Source organism: Capsella rubella, unplaced genomic scaffold (assembly GCF_000375325.1).
Source record: "Capsella rubella cultivar Monte Gargano unplaced genomic scaffold, Caprub1_0 scaffold_3, whole genome shotgun sequence".
Lineage (NCBI taxonomy): Eukaryota > Viridiplantae > Streptophyta > Magnoliopsida > Brassicales > Brassicaceae > Capsella > Capsella rubella.
Genome location: NW_006238921.1, coordinates 4,335,669 through 4,354,156, shown reverse-complemented (window position 1 = coordinate 4,354,156; position 18,488 = coordinate 4,335,669). Strand labels below are relative to the sequence as shown.

Genomic DNA, 18,488 nt, shown 5'->3' with positions numbered 1-18,488 from the left:
TGCAGAGCAGCTTAAGCTAATTCGTATGATCGTGCAAACTAAGCTAAGCAAGTGAGTTAATCATCTAACAAGACTACCAAATGATAAATAGGCTTACTCTAAATCATTCTTATGGCAGTGACAAAACAAGCTCCAAACCCAAATATGCTAAAAGTCTACATAACACCATCTAAGTTTAGAGATAACACAACACTTAAATTAGACAAACACAAACTAAATGTCTAATAAAACTTTTTGATGATCTTCCTGTCCTTAGCAATCCTTCCTGATGTTGGCGCTACATGATAACTCTAGTTTCCTCTAGAATGCACCTAGAGTGATTGGAACAATCTAGAGAAATCTGTGAGAGAAGCTTCTATAGCGTCTACTGATTGGTATTACCTCGAACCTATCTTGCATACGGATGGTATCGACTACTGTTACTATAACCCCTCCCATATGGACCACCTGCTCCTTCATAACTGCCACCTGGGCCACCAGATTCATATGCACCACCGTAACCCGCCCCACCATATCCCCCATAGCCTTCCCCTCCCCCACGACCATATCCTCCACCATTATAACCTCCACTGCCATATCCCTCACCACCAAACCCACTCCCATAGGGTGCAAAACGACTAGAATAGCCAAGAGGTGGTTCACTCCGGTAAGCTCCTAAATTTCCACCCCCATAAGCACCATACCCTCCTCCAAATTCAGGGCCTACACCACCAGGTCCACCGCGACCATACCCATATCCCCCAGCAAACCTACTAGTAGGGCCTCCATGTGACCTAATGGGACCTGGAGGACCATACCCTCCATCAAAACCTCCGTACGGTCCACCATAACCGCCATAATTATCATTAAAAGAACGACCTCTAGGGTGACTACCATAAGAAGGAGGTGAACGGTTTGAAGATTTCTTTGGTTCAGCTTTCTTGATCTCCACCTACAACAAAGCAACTTAATTAACCTAGCTATGCTAAGGATGCAAACTATAGCAGGGCCTTCCTAGCTTACTGTGACAACCTCCTTACATTTGGTGGACGCTAACGGGTGGAAATCTGACTAGGTTTAACGTTATAACTTATCATGAAAGGAACAAGCAGAAAGATTCAAATTGAAACCAAGTTAAATATGTCTTCATGTACCACAATTCTAGGCACCATTTGTACAAGCTTACCTGAGTGTCTGCCATATCAATCATGTTTCCTTTGGACAATAATTCATCTACGACTTCTTCGCTGTCAAAAATTACAAAACCAAAACCTCTGGACCTGTTTGTTTCATGGTCTCGGATAATCTGGTGCTCCGCCACGTTCCCATACTTGGCAAAGAAATCCTTAAGATCATCTGAACAACAGAACATACAACTTTGTTAAGCACAGGGAACCAACATTCTCTCATGAGAAGTAAGAACTGCAAGATCTGCCAAGAGGGAGGTATACCTTCTGTGACAGTGGAGGGTATACCACCAACAAAAATCTTCTTAGTTTTGAAATCCTTTGACTGATTGCCACCAGCACCTTTCGGAATAGTCCTTTTGATCTCAACCTGTTCCATCAATACAAGGAAAAAGTAGTGATTAAGATCCAACAGAGGTACACTACTAAAAATCAATAACAATTTCTTTAATCCTTTGGTACTAGATCCTGCAGGAAACTCTTACTCCCACGAAAAAATGAAAACAAATCCATAACATTCATCAATGGTATAACATAAGTGTACGAAAAAAAAAAAAAAAAAGTTGTGTAATAGACCTGTTTCCCATTAATGACATGATTATCTTCAATGACTTTATCAACTACAGAAGGGTCAGCAAAGGTGATGAAACCGAAACCCCTAGGTTGCCCAGTATGCCGATCTCGCATAATGACAGAATCTGTAATCTCCCCGTACTTCCCAAAGTGCTTATTGAACACAGCTGCAGTAAACATCAACATGACTACATGAGTAAGGCTAATCAACATCCTAACACATCCAACATAAAGAAACAAAGACATAGACCAATCCCTACCACAAAAGAAACCTAGAAACTCGACTTATAAAACCAAAACAAGTATAAGATACTTACTATTAGTGGTGTCCTTGTGCAATCCTCCGATGAATATTTTCCTGTGACACAAAATTCCAAGCAACAACATAAGCTTCAATCAATATACAAAAAAAAAAAAAACGAAGTTTCCAAAGGCACAGATGAGGAGAGATTTTCCTAATTGGTTTCGTTCAACATCAGGATTGAAACATGCAAGAGGGATGAAGTAAACGTACCCTGGACTGGCACCATCGCCTGATTGGAAATTATCACTCCGAGATCTGGAACCCATTGCGATTCCTAATTCAGTCAGTAAATTATGCTTCGATTGAGAATCCTCCGACACCGAGCTCAAGGATCGAGCGAGAACGCTAGGGTTTTGATGATATATCGACAAGATCTGAGATATCCTAGTTCGTGTCTATATATATACATACACAAGTATTCTTATATTCGGACATCGACTCGCGGACACAAAAAGTCAAAGAAAAAAAAGAACACAAGTACTATAATTATCTATCTATTTTTCCTTAATCAAATAAGAAAAAGAAAGGAAAAAAAGAAAACAGGAATTGTTGACAGTGGGATTTGAACCCACGCCCTTTCGGACCAGAACCTTAATCTGGCGCCTTAGACCAACTCGGCCATATCAACTTTGATGTCGGTCTCTCTCTTTTCTTTATCCTTAAATTCAAACTATAAATTGATTTTCGAAGTAAATTGGGAAGTGAAAAAAAGAAATTGGGAATTAGTGACGTAAGCGTATAAAAATACGGTGAGAGAGAGAGAGAGAGACATTAAGCGGTAGTTTTATACGGAAACAAATACACTATATATCAAGTCTTTATGTTTCAAGTCCCTCTGCCTGACCCATTCCCATACACTCTCGTCTCTTTCTCTCTCCTCTCCCTTCGGCTTCTCTCTCTCTCTCTATACCAACATGACTAGCAGCAGCGGCGATGGCGGCTCTAGGGTTTCGATCCCGGCCGATCTGCTCAAAACCATTCAAAACATCAGAGAGGTTACCGGAAAACAACATTCCGACGAGGAGATCTTCTCTGTCTTCAAGGAGTGTTTTAATGATCCACATGAAACCACTCAGAAGCTCCTCTATTTGGGTAGTTTTTGCTTACAATGTTTCAGCATTTGTTTTTTTTTTTACTGTCTCTGCTCTCTTTTGTTTGTTTGTTTTTTGATTGAGAGAGTGCTTCTTCTAGGGTTTTGTTTGATCTTTGTTTTGTATGTAGCTCTTTAATGCCCTTTTGTCGATTTTTTGGTGTTTTTTGTTTTTTTTTTCTGTTTTAGAAGATTATGTGTTCTGTCTCTCAATCTGCGAGATTTCTATTTGGTATAGTATATGCCTGGGAATGGTCAAATAAGGAATCTTTTTTTACTGAAATGGAATATGCAGAATTTGGGTTCATGACTAGGAGGAAATCTCTCGTTTGAAATTGGCATATCTATCTTATTCACTGCTTAAATCTTTACCAGTTAAAGATGATGAAATCGTGTGGAAAGGGGATTTGTTTTTCTTAGCTCAGATTGAGATTTGAGCATCTGGGTTTTGGATTTTGTATATTGTTTCAAGATCAACATAATGACGTACATTGGTTTTTGTGGCACTTTAGTTGGTAACGGGCATGTACTCATATGTTAATGATTTTTCCAGATACATTTCATGAGGTGAGAAGCAAACGGGAGAGAAAGAAAGAGGTATGTTTCACCTCTTTGTATTTGTGAATCCATTCTTTTTGTTGAGGTGTTTGCCTTGGTTCTTCTGTTTAGTTCTTTTTAGAAGCATGATTTGTGAATTCACCTAGCAAACCTTATATTTCTGTGTATTCACGTCCTCTAGTAGCTTACATTATCTGGATTCTCTTATTCCTGTTGCAGAATTTAGTATCAAATACACAAGGAAGGAACCGGACTGGACGGAGGAACTTTGCTTCAGGTTATACAGGTCATTGTAGTTTATGTTCTTTTACTTCTAAGCTTCTGTATTATACTTCCTTCCTTGATTTAAGCTCTTTGTTGATTCGCAGATGCCAGCAATGGAAGAAATGCAGCTTTTAAAAAGCAGAGTGGAGCTAATCACATAATAAGAGGTTCCGGAACTGTTTCCTCTGCTCCTAACAATGCAACAAACGACACAAACCCTTCTTCCAAAAAGTATTCATACATATCCTGTCTATGTCTTTAATACCCTGTTTGTCTATGGGCTTCCTAAAGCATTGTATTCTCTTGCAGGTCCCCTAACCCCATAATTCCTTCAAGTGGAATCAGCAACCATAAAATTAAAGAGGCTTCCATCTCCCCTGTGAACAAGGGAGTCACAAAGGTTCAGCCTCTCTCCAAATCTACTTCTTCTTCTGAGGATGTTGTTGAGCCGGATAAGTCTAAAGCAAGTACTGTGCCAGTGGCTGTATCAGATTCTGTTGTAGATAACGACACTCAATATGCTGTAGATGAAACTTCTCAGATCTCACAGCAATCTTCTATGATTGTCTCTGTTAATTGCAGCAGCCAATCAGAGCAAGGTATACTTCTCTTTACCTATGTAGCATATGTGCATTCTGTATTCTTTAGATAAGTTGGGAATGATTCAAATTGCTTCCTGATTTCAGTTAGTACCTCTTATTTGATTTGACCTATGGCCTTATTTTGGAACAGTAGTTAAAAGTGAAGCTGCAGACAAGAATGGCAAGGATCAATCGCTTCTCACGTCAGGTGTTGGTGAACGGCCGCACGTAACATTACCTATCCACCTTCAGGTTGCCAAAATGCTGGAAAATGGACTAACATTTGGGAGTTTCGATTCCAATTTTGTGAAAGAGGCATCATCTGAGAACTGTACTATTGGGTGTGATGACTCCAATATTGAGTCTTCTCAGGGGACAACAGCCGATGGGGCGTCAGCTAGGTTGGTACTGATGAATAAATCTTACCGTGTTGCTTGTTGTATTTTCCTGAATTGTTTTATGTCTCAGATGAGTCACTTTCTGATATGACATCGAATTGGGGTGTTTCAATACCATTATTTGGTTTGCAGGAAAGACTTATCAACTATTTCTCAAGATAATGATCATGAGATTTCAAATTCAGCATCTGAGACTGAGCTATCATTGCAGTCAGATCAAACTGTTCACCTTGTAGAAGGTTTGGATGGAGATAAACCACTCACAGACACTCGTCAGGTTGGTTTATATTCAAGAATCCCCATACATTGGCACTTTTTTTTTTTTGTCATGTCCGTTTACCTGAGTATTTGCACACAAGCTTAATCAGTGTCTTTTATATTTTGTTGATAATTGCAGACAGCAAATTGTGATGCTCAACCTATCTCCTATCCTGATCAGTACTCCCTAGCAGCCTATCAACAGGCAATGCACCTTTTTAGGCAACAGTTCCCTCTAAACTTTTTTCCTTACGGTCCCTATCTTCCACCCTATTATATGCCGCAACCATACATTCACCAGTTTGTGAGCCCAAACGGGTACCAACAACAGTCTTACTTACCGCTTGGAGATGCTTCACCACCTTCTGGGGTTAAACTCCCTCTAACTCACATCAAGTCAGGAAGCAACATTGGAAACTATCCATCCACCACATTTCCATCCCCATATGATTCATACGCCTTCAACCACTTTCCATCAGTAGCCACTGTCGCCTCTACCAACAAGGAAGAAAAGAAGGAAAACATTTACACAACTGGACCGCTGGTTAGTTTGTCTCTGCCTCCTCCCTTCTTCATTGCATGTTATGATATACTTTTTTAACAGGGTTCAATGTATATATTGGCTGAGCAGAGTCTAGCCAATCTGCAGGCCAGTCCCATGTACAACTTACCCCTTCAAGGTCAACCATTACCTTTCCCGACCATGCAGGCTGGGTTTACGGGAATATATCAACCATCACAGCCCATTCTGGCGCCTTCTACTATACCTGCGAGGACTGAACCGATAGGACCCTCACACATAACTAATCAGCAACCTCAAGCTGCGCTAACAAATGTGGGGAACAACTACTAGGTCAAGGAGAGTTACTAGAAAGATGCATATTCAGATTGGTAAGAGATTTCAAGTCCGGATTTTTGAGTGATTTTGTGTACATACTTAGGATACATCATCCCCAAAGAAAGAATTAGTGTGTGGGCAATTTGACAAGGGGACAAGAGAACTGGTGCCTTTTGTTTTCGTATTTTTGTGAGAACCCCAAAACGTCCAAAGTATCTCGTTGATCTGTAATTTTTCACAATATAGACAAGTGATCGGTTTTATATGAAAGTGGAGCAATTTAATCTCATGCGTGGCCCAATGTCATATTCAGTAAGCAAAGCCAAGTCTATAGATTTTTACCTACCTCATCGGTAACGAAATTGATTTGATTTGATTTCATTTTCTCCTTGTGCAAGTCAGTCAACACATGCATAATCAAAGGAACTCAATTTTATTTGTACAAAAACATTGAAAGAATGTGGTCTACCAAACTAACACCCTGATAAACAGAGAGAAAAAGAGAACACAAAAAGCAAGAAAGTTTCAGGTTTGACACAGTTGATCCACACGCTTCTTCCGTTATATAACACAACCCTACATTCAGATCAATTTTCTTGTGATACAAGAATAAGAAAAACCATGGAAATCAGAAGAACAGCAGAAGAAGTTGAAGAGAATCATGTCATGCAGATTACAGGAAGCAATGGCATAGTTCACAACATGGAGTTCATGCCCCAAGCCTACCTCAGAAACCAATACTCATCTGAGATTGACATTGATGAAGAGTTCGTTTCCTCTTATCCTCTTGAAGATGCCCCTCTGCCCATCTTTCTCAAGGTTTCACTCTTTCTATCTTGCTTTCCATTTCCTTCTTCGAGACAAATCTCATTGTTTTCACCTCTTTTCTTAATATGCAGTTTGAAGATGTTGAATATAAGGTGAGAAACAGCCATGCTAGCTCAACAAACCTGGTGAAAACAATGGTGTCAAAGGTGGTAACACATACGAATCCGGATCAAGATGGGTACAAGCACATTTTAAAAGGCATAACGGGAAGCACGGGTCCTGGCGAAATCCTTGCGCTAATGGGTCCTTCAGGGAGTGGCAAAACAACTCTCTTGAAGATAATGGGAGGAAGATTGACAGATAATGTCAAGGGGAAGCTTACCTATAATGACATTCCTTACAGTCCATCAGTTAAGAGGAGGTTAGATAAAACCCTGAGTTGGATACTTCTCCTACCTGAATATCTTTATGCGCTCATATTTCACTATTCTCCAGAATTGGTTTCGTGACACAAGATGATGTTCTGTTGCCACAACTTACTGTGGAAGAGACCTTAGCGTTCGCTGCGTTTTTAAGACTCCCAAGTAGCATGAGCAAGGACCAGAAATACGCCAAAATAGAGATGATCATTAAAGAGCTCGGCCTTGAAAGGTACACTTGTTATATATGTCCAACTGGAATTAGATAGAATAATCCAAATAATGGTGAGATAGATCTCCGTAGACTTTGTGCTTGATGATGTCCAAACATATTTCTTGTAAACACTAAACTGAATATTTACTAAACACTAAAGATGCCGCCGCACAAGAGTTGGAGGAGGTTTTGTCAAAGGAATATCAGGTGGAGAAAGAAAAAGAGCGAGCATAGCATACGAGATTCTGGTAGATCCTTCTCTGTTGCTTCTGGACGAGCCAACTTCTGGACTTGACTCCACTTCTGCCACCAAACTCCTTCATATTCTGCAAGGAGTAGCTAAGGTATCAGCATTTCTTTTACATGCAAACTGATTTACTAGCAAAAAACAAGAAAGATACAGAAGAATTCATTTTTTTATTTATTTTGCAGGCAGGGAGGACGGTCATTACAACAATTCACCAACCATCAAGCAGAATGTTTCACATGTTCGACAAGCTCTTACTGATCTCAGAAGGCCACCCTGCCTTTTACGGCAAAGCCAGAGAATCTATGGAGTATTTCTCATCATTAAGAATCTTACCTGAAATTGCAATGAACCCAGCAGAGTTCTTGCTAGACTTGGCAACGGGACAAGTGTCAGACATTAGTTTACCAGAGGAACTATTGGCTGCCAAAACCGCACAACCTGATTCTGAGGAATTACTAGTGAAAGTAAGGATCACAATTCAAGTCACAGAATATATACTAATGTAATAGGAGTTACAATGGGACTCAATTCTAGTGTTGTGATTTTTCAGTACTTGCAACAAAGGTACAAGACAGACTTGGAGCCAAAAGAGAAGGAAGAAAACCATAGAAATAGAAAGGCCCCAGAGCATCTTCAAGTAGCAATCCAAGTGAAGAAGGACTGGACACTTTCATGGTGGGATCAGTTCTTGATTATATCCAGAAGAACATTCAGAGAGCGGCGTAGAGATTACTTTGATAAGCTAAGGCTAGTTCAATCACTTGGTGTGGCCGTTGTGTTGGGTCTTCTCTGGTGGAAATCAAAGACAGACACAGAGGCGCACCTTAGAGACCAAGTAAATGAAACTAGCTAAGTTTTCTCATTTATACCAAAGTTATAAGCCTACTAACTAACTGGTAAGGTTGTCTTGCAGGTTGGTTTGATGTTCTATATCTGCATCTTCTGGACGTCTTCATCGCTTTTTGGAGCGGTATACGTGTTCCCCTTCGAGAAGATCTACCTGGTGAAAGAAAGAAAAGCAGACATGTACAGACTTAGTGTGTATTACGTATGCAGTACACTATGTGATATGGTGGCACACGTTTTATACCCAACATTCTTCATGATAATTGTCTACTTCATGGCTGGGTTCAATAGGACTATCCCCTGCTTCCTTTTCACCGTGTTGACAATACTACTGATAGCCATAACTAGCCAAGTAAGCAACGAAATATTGATGACTTGTCTCTCTTTTGAACTTAAAAACATGTTTTTTTCCAATGTAACTGCAGGGCGCAGGAGAGTTCCTAGGAGCTTCAGTATTGAGCATTAAGAGAGCTGGTATGTTCGCCTCTTTGGTACTAATGTTGTTTCTTCTAACAGGAGGTTACTATGTTCAGGTACCACAACTTATATAACTTTGTGATAGATTACTCTTTTTAGTGAATCATGATATCAAAGCTGGTTAGAAATTTAACTGGTTATTCCAAACAAAAAGTGATGCTCTTTTGAATTCGAAATGCAGCACATACCCAAATTCATGCAGTGGTTGAAGTACTTGTCCTTCATGCACTACGGCTTCAGGCTGCTTTTGAAAGTTCAATACTCAGCGGACCAACTTTTCGAATGCGGGAGTAAAGGCGGCTGCAGGACACTGCAAAGCTCATCGTCCTTTGACACAGTCAACTTGAATGGTGGCTTGCAAGAGCTGTGGGTTCTGCTAGCCATGGCATTCGGCTACCGTCTCTGTGCATACTTCTGCCTTCGCAAGAAAATAAGCATTTGCCATCTTTGATAACAAGATGTAAACAAGAAAATGACAAAACAAGTTCATACAGCTATTTCCAGTTTTGAAGTCTCGTGGTTTTTGTGATGAGTAAGAGCTAAGCAGGAATCTGGGATATAGCAGTGAAGCCAAATGCACAAGCTTTTAATATAAACCATATAAAACAATTGTTGTTTTAGTACAGAGACAACATCACCCCAGACAGAATAAAAGCAATAGTTCATCATAAACAAAATTTTGAAACAAAAACTAAACTAGAAACAGAGTAGAAAAGATCTAAAATGGTCTAAAATTATCTAATGTGTTCACATAGTCAAATATTCAGGAGTGAAAAGAGTGGCTAAACCTTGATCAACTCTTAACTGAAGCTTGTTTTGCTCTTTCCACAAAACATAAACCGCAGAAGTTATACTACATTTATAACTTTTTGTGCACTGTGGATGTTACTTTTCTTTCCTTTTTGAATAAGAGATTAGCAGGAATCCGAGATATAACACTAAAGTCAAATGCATAAGTTTTTGATATAAACCATAAAACATTTGGTAGTTTTTGAGTATAGAAACTTCACAATCCCAGACAGAATAAAAGCTTTAAATCGTAATCATCATACAGACAAGTAGCGATAACACTTTATAATCAACAATCACTTCATGTATCTGTGCAGGAATTTTCTGTGGAAGTCACTCCTGATTGTATCATTGATGAAGCGCTTAGGTGCTTTCATTTCACCACGTGCCTGGTTTTTGAAGACTACATCATCATCCCACCTGAACAAAAAGAGATAAGTTGTTTTGAGATAAGTTGTTTTGAGAATCTGCCTCGAACAATTAATGTAATCCCAAGATTCATAAAGAAAAAAGATTTCAAAAGATGCTAACCTCCTTTTCACACTAAACGAAGTTGGAGTATTAAGCAGTGGGTTTCCTTTGAGAAGTTCCTCTTCCTTGGCGTTTAGCTCTTCCATCTGCTGCTGCTTTTCCTGGAAAATGTGAATGACACATATGTTACCAACAAATATAACATTGATTGTAACAAGACAAACCTTCCTAATGTTAAATATGTTTAAGAAAACCTTATCCTATCCATTTTTAATAGTAATCTGAGCAGAAACGTCAGAGACAATAGCAACATTACCTTCCTGAGCCTCTCTTCTACTCTCTCTTTCTTTATCTGGTCGAGTTCCGCCATAAGAGCTTCAGTGTCGTCCTCGTCGTCATCGTCACTTTCGTCATCACTAACAAAGACAAACAGATTGAAAGATAATTTTGAAAGAACTAGAATGTTGGGAGTCACGTGGGTCACAATAAACTCGAAAAGATAATGGAAAGCAAGGAGTTAACATTTCCCCAGAATCAATTGTATTTTCATAACTCTATGGCCCAAATGAAAAGCAATGAGGTACACTTAAGGTTAGGAACTAAAGCCCCAACCTTGATAATATTACTAGCCAAATTTAAAGCACAGCATAAAGAACTGCAAAGAGGAAGACAAGAGCGGAAGAGATGAAAAATAAGTACCTTTCATCATCACTTTTGATATCAACATCAGAATCATCAGCATCTACACTGCGAGGAATAATCCGATCTTCAGGATCCCTTTTAGAGCCTAAACATAGGGAATCCAGGTTAGAAAACATATGACATTAAACTATCTAATGTGACCCAAATAAAGATCATGACAGATGGTGAAAGGAATAAACAAATGAGTTTCTCTAACCTTCCAGTAAAAGCTGACTTCCTCTTCTGCGATCTCTATCGTCTAAGGGTTAAAAGACATTACAAAAATCCACATTAGCCCATATCCAGTTTTTTAAAAAAGGTAGAAGCTTAGGAAAATCATAATGAAAAGGCTTGAAATTCATTAATCTTACCACTGTATGATTTGTCTTTGGATGAGAAATGTCTCCTCTCACGGTCTTCAAGCTCATCGCGAAGATTTTTCTTCTCGAGTTCCTCTTGAGTGTTTTGCCCTTCCCTCCTGCCAAACAGCAAAAAAATAGGAGACGTAAGTATGAAACCCCATAAACAAGGAGACAGATGTGCTTATATAGAAACGTTACAAACAATAAGCACATATAATCCCCTGGAAAGAATCAAATATCTTACAAAGCAGCATAATTTAAAACTACTGATCCTCAAAAATCTACAACAAGAACAAACAGGACCACAATACTACCGATCTCAGCAATCCAAAAGACAAATTACATAAGCCTTTTCCTGATTCTCCGTATTAAAAACACCATATGACAAATAGCTAGCACTCGATTGCAATAAACCCTAGATTTCTGGACAATCTCGTCAAATCAAAGCTCAAATTCAATTGAATTCACAAGTAATCTAATCCGCATCGAATGCAGGGAGGGAAACCAGTTTCGAAATCTCACCTTGGCTTTAAAGTTGTGTGAGCGGCGACATCACGAGACGAATACTTCTGAGACGGACCAAAGATCCGAGCTCCACCTTGCTCGTTACCTCCCTTAGCTGGAGCCCAGGTAGGTCGTGCTGCGGTCGTCATCTTCAGAAAACAAAAACCCTAATTTCCGATCAGAGAGCGAATCAACCAAGATATAGATAAGGACGAAGAGGACTCTCAGGCGCGTTGCGAGAGAGAGAAGAAGTCAAAAAATAAGACACATATCCTTCAATTTTTTTTTTGTCGAGACAGATCCTTCAATTTATAGTTTCGATCCTTGTATTAAGTATTAACCGACCTTTAAGTACCGTAATATTTTTCCTTTTTGTTGATCGACCTTAATTAACTTTTCTTTCTTTTAATTTTAATTTCACCAACTTTTTTCATGAGACTAATCTACGGTGTGTTGATGAATAAAATCCAAATCATCAATTCGTTTAGTTCATAATGCTGATAATATTTGCATTTCGAAACCACACACACCTGTGACTACAACCTTGTTCGAATTATGATTTATGAGTTACACAGATTTTCACAAATTACAAAAGAGACCAGATTCTTCTAACACTTGACCAAACAATGACGCTGATCTCGGTTTCGACTTGACCACTTCCTTTGTAGATTTGGCACACATTTTGGATTCTGCCAAGACCCTACTCGCTGCTTTACGCCGTCGTTTAAGCTCAACATCCACCACAACTGTAGCTTCTTGAGCCATCTCAGCTTTCTTCAAGGCATCTTGTGTTGCCGCTTTTATATCTTCAATCTCCCTCTCACTCATTTCTAGCGTCTTGAGTGTTTCATCTCTACAAGCTCTTAACGCTTCTGTCTCAGTTAATTCTTCGGCACCACTTTCTTTTACCTCAGCTGATGATCTGAAATCAGATTGTATAACTGCAACATTCAACTGTTCTCTGGCATGTGCCTCTGCTGCTTTTGCTTCTTGAGCTTCGGAAAGAGCAATCTTAAGCTCCCCTTCTAACAGCGAGAGTTCTGTCTTTGCATCTTTGGCTTCCTTCTTCAGCTCCTCAATGGCTTGATTCCTTTCTCTTTGCTCACTCTCTTTAAGCTCTGAATGTTCTTTCTCTACTTTTTGAAGCTCGAGCTTAAGAGACTCCACTAATATACACAATTCACCCTCCTCTTCAGCTACTCTGTGAATCGATTCCTTAGCAAAGCCTAGCTCTGTAGTCACACCTCTCACACTAGTACTCAAATCAAACTCTTTCTCATCATTTCTCATATTCAGCTTAGTTCCCAGCTTCTGACAGAGATGTTCAACAGTTTTCTTAGCTTCATCAAGCTCTAACAAAGCCTCAATCTTGATCTTCTCAGTATTCTTTATCTTTTCCTTCAACTTGTTAATCTCTCTGTTCCAGAGACAGAGGTTTGTCTCATCCACCAACACTCCCTGCAATCACAACCAATTCAGAAAATCTATCACCACCAAGAAACATAGATTTTGTAAATAGAGAAACAAACAGCCGGATACCTGTTCTTGTCTCTTGTTGAGAGGCTTTCCTCCAGAGAAGCCAGCGTCAAAGAGCTTAACCGCATCTTTAACAGTATGAAAAGTAGCCATTCACTACTAAACCTTACCGACAAAAACGATTTGGCTGGCTCTCAATAATACAGACAAGAGAAGAGACGAAATAAAACACTGATCTCCGAAGCTTTTAGCTGGACATTTTGTCTATAAGAAGAACGTTAAGAAGTAACAATGACCTTAAAAAGAAAGTACTACCCTTTTTTCTTTAATTTCCAGAACCCCAAACCAAAAGAAAAAAAACTGTAGATTAGGACGTTGTACCTTTAGAACACTGTAACTCAGTACAGTAATGGAAGGAGGAAAGAGGGCAGCTTCGTCTCGAATGGACAAATCATGCTCACGTGTCACGTCCGTGCAAGTGAGAGAGTTCACGGGTCACTCTACTTTTATTTTATTTTTTCACTTTATCTCTGCGATGCACGTGAATTGCCTATTCAGAACCACATGAGTTCCTAGTTCAATTCTACTGAAACACAAAGAGAATTGTAGATTCTTTAACACGTTTCAGAATAGAGTAAAGTTTTTACCTTTATGGAATATAAAACGTAAATTACACTAGAATATTGGTATTTTGACATGAAAGAGTAAAAAAAAATGCTTACTGGAGAAGAGATCTGAGTAGCAACAGCCGCCTGCAACGAGAGGGATACAAAAGCCAAAAAAAAGAGTTGGGGAAGAAGACCGTTTGACGTAATTTACGATTTTGACCTTCGATTGAATGTAATAAAGGGAAGAAAACAGGGTAGAAGGGCCGAAATTAAACGAAAAGCAAATCCGCATAATATGGGCTTTAGGCCCATTAAACGTTGCTTTGATACTCCCATCAAGAGGAACCCTCTCTTCGAAAAAGAGTGTTTGTTCAGAAAATGCGATTTAAGTTTTTATAATCCAAGGTTTTTGGTTAGCTCCAGAAGAGCATCCATGCTGCAATTGCTCTCATTTGGAGTTTATCTTCTGCTGAAACGCAGAAAACTTCTCCAGAGTCTTTGAAGCGAACCCAGAAGACGCGAAAATCATTGCCCCTCGTAGAAGAGGTAAATGGTTCTTCTTGCTCCATTCCTTTATTATAATGTAATGCACCGTGAATTGCCTCTTCCTGGCAATTTTCTTTAGTCCGCGTTTCTTCTTGCTCCATTCCTTGCTTTTCTGCTACAGGTTTCAAATTTGATCATTGGAAGTTGGAACAGACCGTTGTGCAAGCTGGTTTACTCAAGGAAGGCCTCTGTTCTGTTCAGGATGAGAGTGCAGGTCTGTTTTGGTTTCGTAATTCTTTGGTCTGCTCCTGAGAAAAACTTACAGTCTCATCCTCGTAAATTCTTCATGTTGTAAACAGATTTTAGTTTATCCAAATCCTTTAGTTTTTTTTGGACTAATAGTCTCAGTGAAACCTCAGCCAGGCGAGAATGGATGCATGTGCTGCTCCTGGAGGAAAGACCCTATTCATGGCATCTTGCTTGAAAGGCCAAGGTAATAAGAATATTACAAAGGCTTTGAGGTTCTTATATCTTACGCTTCATTTTCTTGCTATACTTGACTGGTTCCATCCTTAAACTGGCAAACTCGCATATAGGCATGATATATGGCATGGATGTGAATTAAGGACTGCTAAAAATTCTTGGCGAGACAGCAAAATCACACCAAGTTGATGGAATTATCACAACCATTCATTCCCATCTCCGTGTCTTTGCTGTAAGTTATAACACTATATATTTGAGTAACTGATCTTTCCAAGTTTGTAAGCTACTCTACTCACATACTTGCTTGTAAACCAATCAAGGTACGTACAGTATGATAATATTTTTGCTTGATGCTCCGTGTTCTGGATTTGGCGTCCTCTCCAAGGTTAACATAAGAACTTAAGAAGTTCGATCTAACTAACTGTTTTGCCTGCAAGATGTTTCTTGCTACAGTCGTTGAATTGACCTGATATGATTGGTTAAACTCGGTTTACTCGGACCGGTTCCTTTTAGCTTATAATAAATGTTGGTATTAGGTTTCTGATGAATTTGTGGGAACAAAAACTAGAAGAAGACACCCAAATCGGAGAAGAATGCACGGTCGTCCGAGGAACGCGGCTTCGAAGCCAGGAGAGGAGGCAACCTCCGCTGCTAAAGCCTTTAGGCTCCGGTCGCTCCAGCCCCAGTTTATGTCCAATCACCATCAAAAGATGTACGTACACTCTTCTTCTTCTGCTATTTCCTTTCTCTCAATCAAAACCACACAATGATATGTTTGGTTTATGCTAGTTACACGCAGGAAGCAGTTCAAATAAGCGAGGAGCTTCTCAAAATAAATCCGGAGGCCTACACGGCTTGGAACTATCGGAAGCTCGCCGTCGAGGATAAGCTTTCCCGAAGCGACGACTCTGATCCAAGCTTGGTCAACTTAATTCTCAGTGAAGAACTTAGAGTCGTGAGTAGAAAATTTACGCATTGGTTTCTGAGTTTGATGATTGGTTGCTTCACATCCCATTCATGTCTCATCGGTTGACTGTGATATCTCTTCGTATAATCAGGTAGATGAAGTCATACTGAAAAATCTAAAGTCCTATGGGGCTTGGTATCATCGAAAGTGGGTTTTGAGTAAAGGACATCCCTCCTTACAAAAAGAACTGCAACTTGTGAATGAATATCAAAAGATCGATTCCAGGAACTTTCACGCTTGGAACTATCGCAGGTGAGATTTAGGGGATTGCTTCACATTGTCAATCAGATTTTGCATATTTCATATCTTGTCTTGTTCTTATTTTTTTCCAGGTTTGTTGTGGAGCAAACCAAGACGTCAGAACTGGATGAATTGCAGTATACAACTGATATGATTTATGATAGTTTCAGCAACTACTCTGCGTGGCACAATCGTAGGTATGCATATTTTAAGTTGGCATTTTGTGAACTAGATAGATGGTTCGAGAGATATGATTTTCTTATCAATTAGTATATAACTTTCTTTCTTTTTTAAAAAAAATAATTCTGCAGTCTTCTTCTTTCAAGTTTAGTCGCAAAAAAGGCTGATGGCTTTATGCCAAAGGAGACGATTCGTCGTGAAATTGATTTTGTATATAATGCTCTTTTTACGGACGAATATGACCAAAGTGCCTGGTTTTATTATCTTTGGCTTCTTGATCAAACTGTTAAAATGGAGACTCCTCTACGCATTTCCTCGTGGCCGTCAGATGGTTCCATTATCATTCTATCTGGACCTGAATGCTTCAATGGCTCTTCTTCTAAGTTCACTACTTTCTGCTCCGAGTCTGGTTCTTTTCCACTGATTCTTTACTTTGACCAAGCCGTCAGTGGAGTAAGCTCGTCTACTGTTACTGTTGATTCTGAGCTAAAAGGACATGAGGACCTTGTTTGGGAACCAGTTTCGGATAAAAACTCTCCAGTGTCTTCTTGTGTATGGGTTGCTCGTCTGGAATTTGACAGTACAGAACCTTGCTTTCGCACGGAAAACAAAGTGAAGGTCTGCCTTGGGAAGTCTCGAGGAATTGTTTCTTCCAGGGGATGTAACCTCAGCACTCCTTATGAGTTTGTATTTACAGTGCTTATTCATGACACTGTCGGAGTCTCACAAGAAGGCATTGTTTCATGGACGGGGGATGGTTTTGACAATTGGGATGCACAGTCGAAGGATTTGAATTCTCTTATCGCCTTGGATCACTTAAACGCTGATACGGGTGTTGAGTGGCGTAAGAAAGCTATAAAGATGGAGATTGAATGCTTTCGTAGATTGCCTGACAGGTAAAAAAAATAATCCTGTAAACTTTATTGATTTAATGGACAAAGAAGTTGTAGTCTTGACCTTCTGAGTTCTTCTTTGGTTTTTTAGCAAATTTGGAAAGCTCATTCTTGCAAGACTTTTAATGACTGAGGCAAATGTGATCTCGGATGATGCTGTTTATAAAGAAATTCTCCAGCTGTATAACGATCTGATGGCCCTTGATTCTACGCATGACCAGTACTACAAGGATGAGCTCAGCGTAGCTCTTCTCCACAAGGTACTTAGTCTTCTTCCTTTTAGCTGTCAATCTCAAGTTGAGTTTCTGCTCTTAAAACTTTTTATCGGATTTGTATGAGTTTTTCACTGTTTGGTTTTAGATGTTTTTAAAGATGCCTATTATTTATTAGTCATAAAGAGATTTGTTGATGCACAGGTGACTTCAAGCACCGAATCCTTGTCCAGATACCTCTTTCGGTACAGGAATATGAACAATATTGTATGTCTAAGGCTCAGTAACTTAACACTATCTCGGATAGCCGCTGTCGATAAGTTGCTATTTGTCCAGATGTTAGATCTCAGTCACAATGAGCTTCATTCAGCCGATGGTATGTAGTGTTTTCTAAACTTTTGAGTCTTCAGTAGCAGTTGTTTCATCTGTGTGATTAAATATGGGCCCTGTAGGGTTGGAGGCGATGCAGCTTCTCTGTTGCCTAAATTTGAGTCACAACAGAATCAGGAGCTTTTCAGCGCTTGACTCTCTGAGACATCTGAAGCAGCTCAGAGTGTTGGATGTTACACATAACCACATCGGCGGCAAGCACCCAGTGGACACAACAAGGTACCTTTGTTCTTCGCCCCTCTCTAACTCGGGTGGAATTGGAAGAGAGGTGCCTAGTAAATACTGGGATGCGTATTTGGTGCTTGGAGATTTGATGAAACTGAAGCAGTTAGATTTAAGAGGCAACGACCTAATTGCAGGGGAAGAGTTCAGCTCCTTAGTCCGCCAGGTTGTGCCAAAGCTTGTATGGCTCAATGGCCACAAACTTGCAAGTTAACTGTTAGGCCAGTTCTTCTTTACTTAATATTTTGTTTTTGGTTTTTAGGTCTAATTAATTATTAAATTATGGAACTTATGTGGTTCAGTTTGATCTAAAGAAGTCCGGTTTGATTTCGTTTGACTTGACAAACAAGTTTGCAAACTCGTTCAAATAAGAAAACATAAATTCGTAACTAAAATCAACAAAGGAACACAAAAGGGTTCGTCCGTTATATATATTTATTTATTTATTCCACAGCTTCAAGTTGAAGCCTTCAACACAAATTTTTTAATTAAAAAGAACAATCTACACATATCATAAAAT

General features: G+C 39.5%; 6 protein-coding genes and 1 non-coding gene across 10 annotated transcripts; 3 read left to right on the top strand and 4 right to left on the bottom strand.

Annotated features, from left to right (window-relative positions):
* Nucleotides 1-56: 56 nt before the first annotated feature.
* LOC17890857 (heterogeneous nuclear ribonucleoprotein 1) lies at nucleotides 57-2,499 on the bottom strand. The gene is made up of 6 exons (XM_006297939.2): nucleotides 2,254-2,499; nucleotides 2,057-2,097; nucleotides 1,743-1,906; nucleotides 1,431-1,536; nucleotides 1,166-1,335; nucleotides 57-931 (listed from the first exon to the last, which is right to left on the bottom strand). The coding sequence occupies exons 1-6, from the start codon at nucleotides 2,307-2,309 to the stop codon at nucleotides 389-391; spliced, it is 1,080 nt and encodes a 359-aa protein (XP_006298001.1). The 5' UTR covers nucleotides 2,310-2,499; the 3' UTR covers nucleotides 57-388.
* Nucleotides 2,500-2,590: 91 nt separating this feature from the next.
* Nucleotides 2,591-2,671, bottom strand: TRNAL-AAG. Its single transcript has one exon. It is a non-coding gene; the product is annotated as a tRNA-Leu (tRNA).
* Nucleotides 2,672-2,893: 222 nt separating this feature from the next.
* Nucleotides 2,894-6,319, top strand: LOC17892405 (GBF-interacting protein 1). 3 transcript variants are annotated; one of them, XM_023786596.1, is made up of 9 exons: nucleotides 2,894-3,135; nucleotides 3,687-3,730; nucleotides 3,911-3,968; nucleotides 4,060-4,186; nucleotides 4,265-4,554; nucleotides 4,688-4,937; nucleotides 5,067-5,211; nucleotides 5,332-5,736; nucleotides 5,824-6,319. In XM_023786596.1, exons 1-9 carry the CDS (start codon nucleotides 2,958-2,960, stop codon nucleotides 6,043-6,045), a joined length of 1,719 nt encoding a protein of 572 aa, XP_023642364.1. In that variant the 5' UTR covers nucleotides 2,894-2,957; the 3' UTR covers nucleotides 6,046-6,319. The 3 variants fall into 3 exon arrangements, with proteins under 3 accessions (XP_023642364.1, XP_023642363.1, XP_023642362.1); XM_023786595.1 differs by having other exon boundaries at nucleotides 3,911-3,977; nucleotides 4,691-4,937; XM_023786594.1 differs by having other exon boundaries at nucleotides 3,911-3,977.
* A 332-nt stretch (nucleotides 6,320-6,651) lies between these two features.
* LOC17892596 (ABC transporter G family member 26) lies at nucleotides 6,652-9,589 on the top strand. Its single transcript, XM_006300172.2, has 9 exons — nucleotides 6,652-6,849; nucleotides 6,930-7,219; nucleotides 7,294-7,449; nucleotides 7,592-7,775; nucleotides 7,864-8,145; nucleotides 8,232-8,516; nucleotides 8,595-8,879; nucleotides 8,953-9,060; nucleotides 9,186-9,589. Exons 1-9 carry the CDS (start codon nucleotides 6,652-6,654, stop codon nucleotides 9,453-9,455), a joined length of 2,058 nt encoding a protein of 685 aa, XP_006300234.1. The 3' UTR covers nucleotides 9,456-9,589.
* A 348-nt stretch (nucleotides 9,590-9,937) lies between these two features.
* LOC17892036 (protein CWC15 homolog) lies at nucleotides 9,938-12,096 on the bottom strand. Its single transcript, XM_023785847.1, has 7 exons — nucleotides 11,830-12,096; nucleotides 11,317-11,423; nucleotides 11,163-11,204; nucleotides 10,964-11,051; nucleotides 10,581-10,680; nucleotides 10,325-10,425; nucleotides 9,938-10,213 (listed from the first exon to the last, which is right to left on the bottom strand). Exons 1-7 carry the CDS (start codon nucleotides 11,958-11,960, stop codon nucleotides 10,090-10,092), a joined length of 693 nt encoding a protein of 230 aa, XP_023641615.1. The 5' UTR covers nucleotides 11,961-12,096; the 3' UTR covers nucleotides 9,938-10,089.
* Nucleotides 12,097-12,294: 198 nt separating this feature from the next.
* On the bottom strand, nucleotides 12,295-14,091 carry LOC17891959 (WEB family protein At3g13190). 2 transcript variants are annotated; one of them, XM_006298087.2, is made up of 4 exons: nucleotides 14,010-14,091; nucleotides 13,669-13,873; nucleotides 13,351-13,551; nucleotides 12,295-13,269 (listed from the first exon to the last, which is right to left on the bottom strand). In XM_006298087.2, exons 3-4 carry the CDS (start codon nucleotides 13,438-13,440, stop codon nucleotides 12,391-12,393), a joined length of 969 nt encoding a protein of 322 aa, XP_006298149.1. In that variant the 5' UTR covers nucleotides 13,441-13,551; nucleotides 13,669-13,873; nucleotides 14,010-14,091; the 3' UTR covers nucleotides 12,295-12,390. The 2 variants fall into 2 exon arrangements, with proteins under 2 accessions (XP_006298149.1, XP_023641870.1); XM_023786102.1 differs by having other exon boundaries at nucleotides 13,351-13,870; nucleotides 14,010-14,089.
* Nucleotides 14,092-14,348: 257 nt separating this feature from the next.
* Nucleotides 14,349-18,305, top strand: LOC17893398 (geranylgeranyl transferase type-2 subunit alpha 2). The gene is made up of 12 exons (XM_006297065.2): nucleotides 14,349-14,441; nucleotides 14,563-14,655; nucleotides 14,801-14,874; nucleotides 14,978-15,096; nucleotides 15,401-15,576; nucleotides 15,654-15,819; nucleotides 15,923-16,083; nucleotides 16,164-16,268; nucleotides 16,383-17,147; nucleotides 17,236-17,404; nucleotides 17,561-17,732; nucleotides 17,809-18,305. Exons 5-12 carry the CDS (start codon nucleotides 15,458-15,460, stop codon nucleotides 18,180-18,182), a joined length of 2,031 nt encoding a protein of 676 aa, XP_006297127.1. The 5' UTR covers nucleotides 14,349-14,441; nucleotides 14,563-14,655; nucleotides 14,801-14,874; nucleotides 14,978-15,096; nucleotides 15,401-15,457; the 3' UTR covers nucleotides 18,183-18,305.
* The last annotated feature ends 183 nt before the right edge of the window (nucleotides 18,306-18,488 follow it).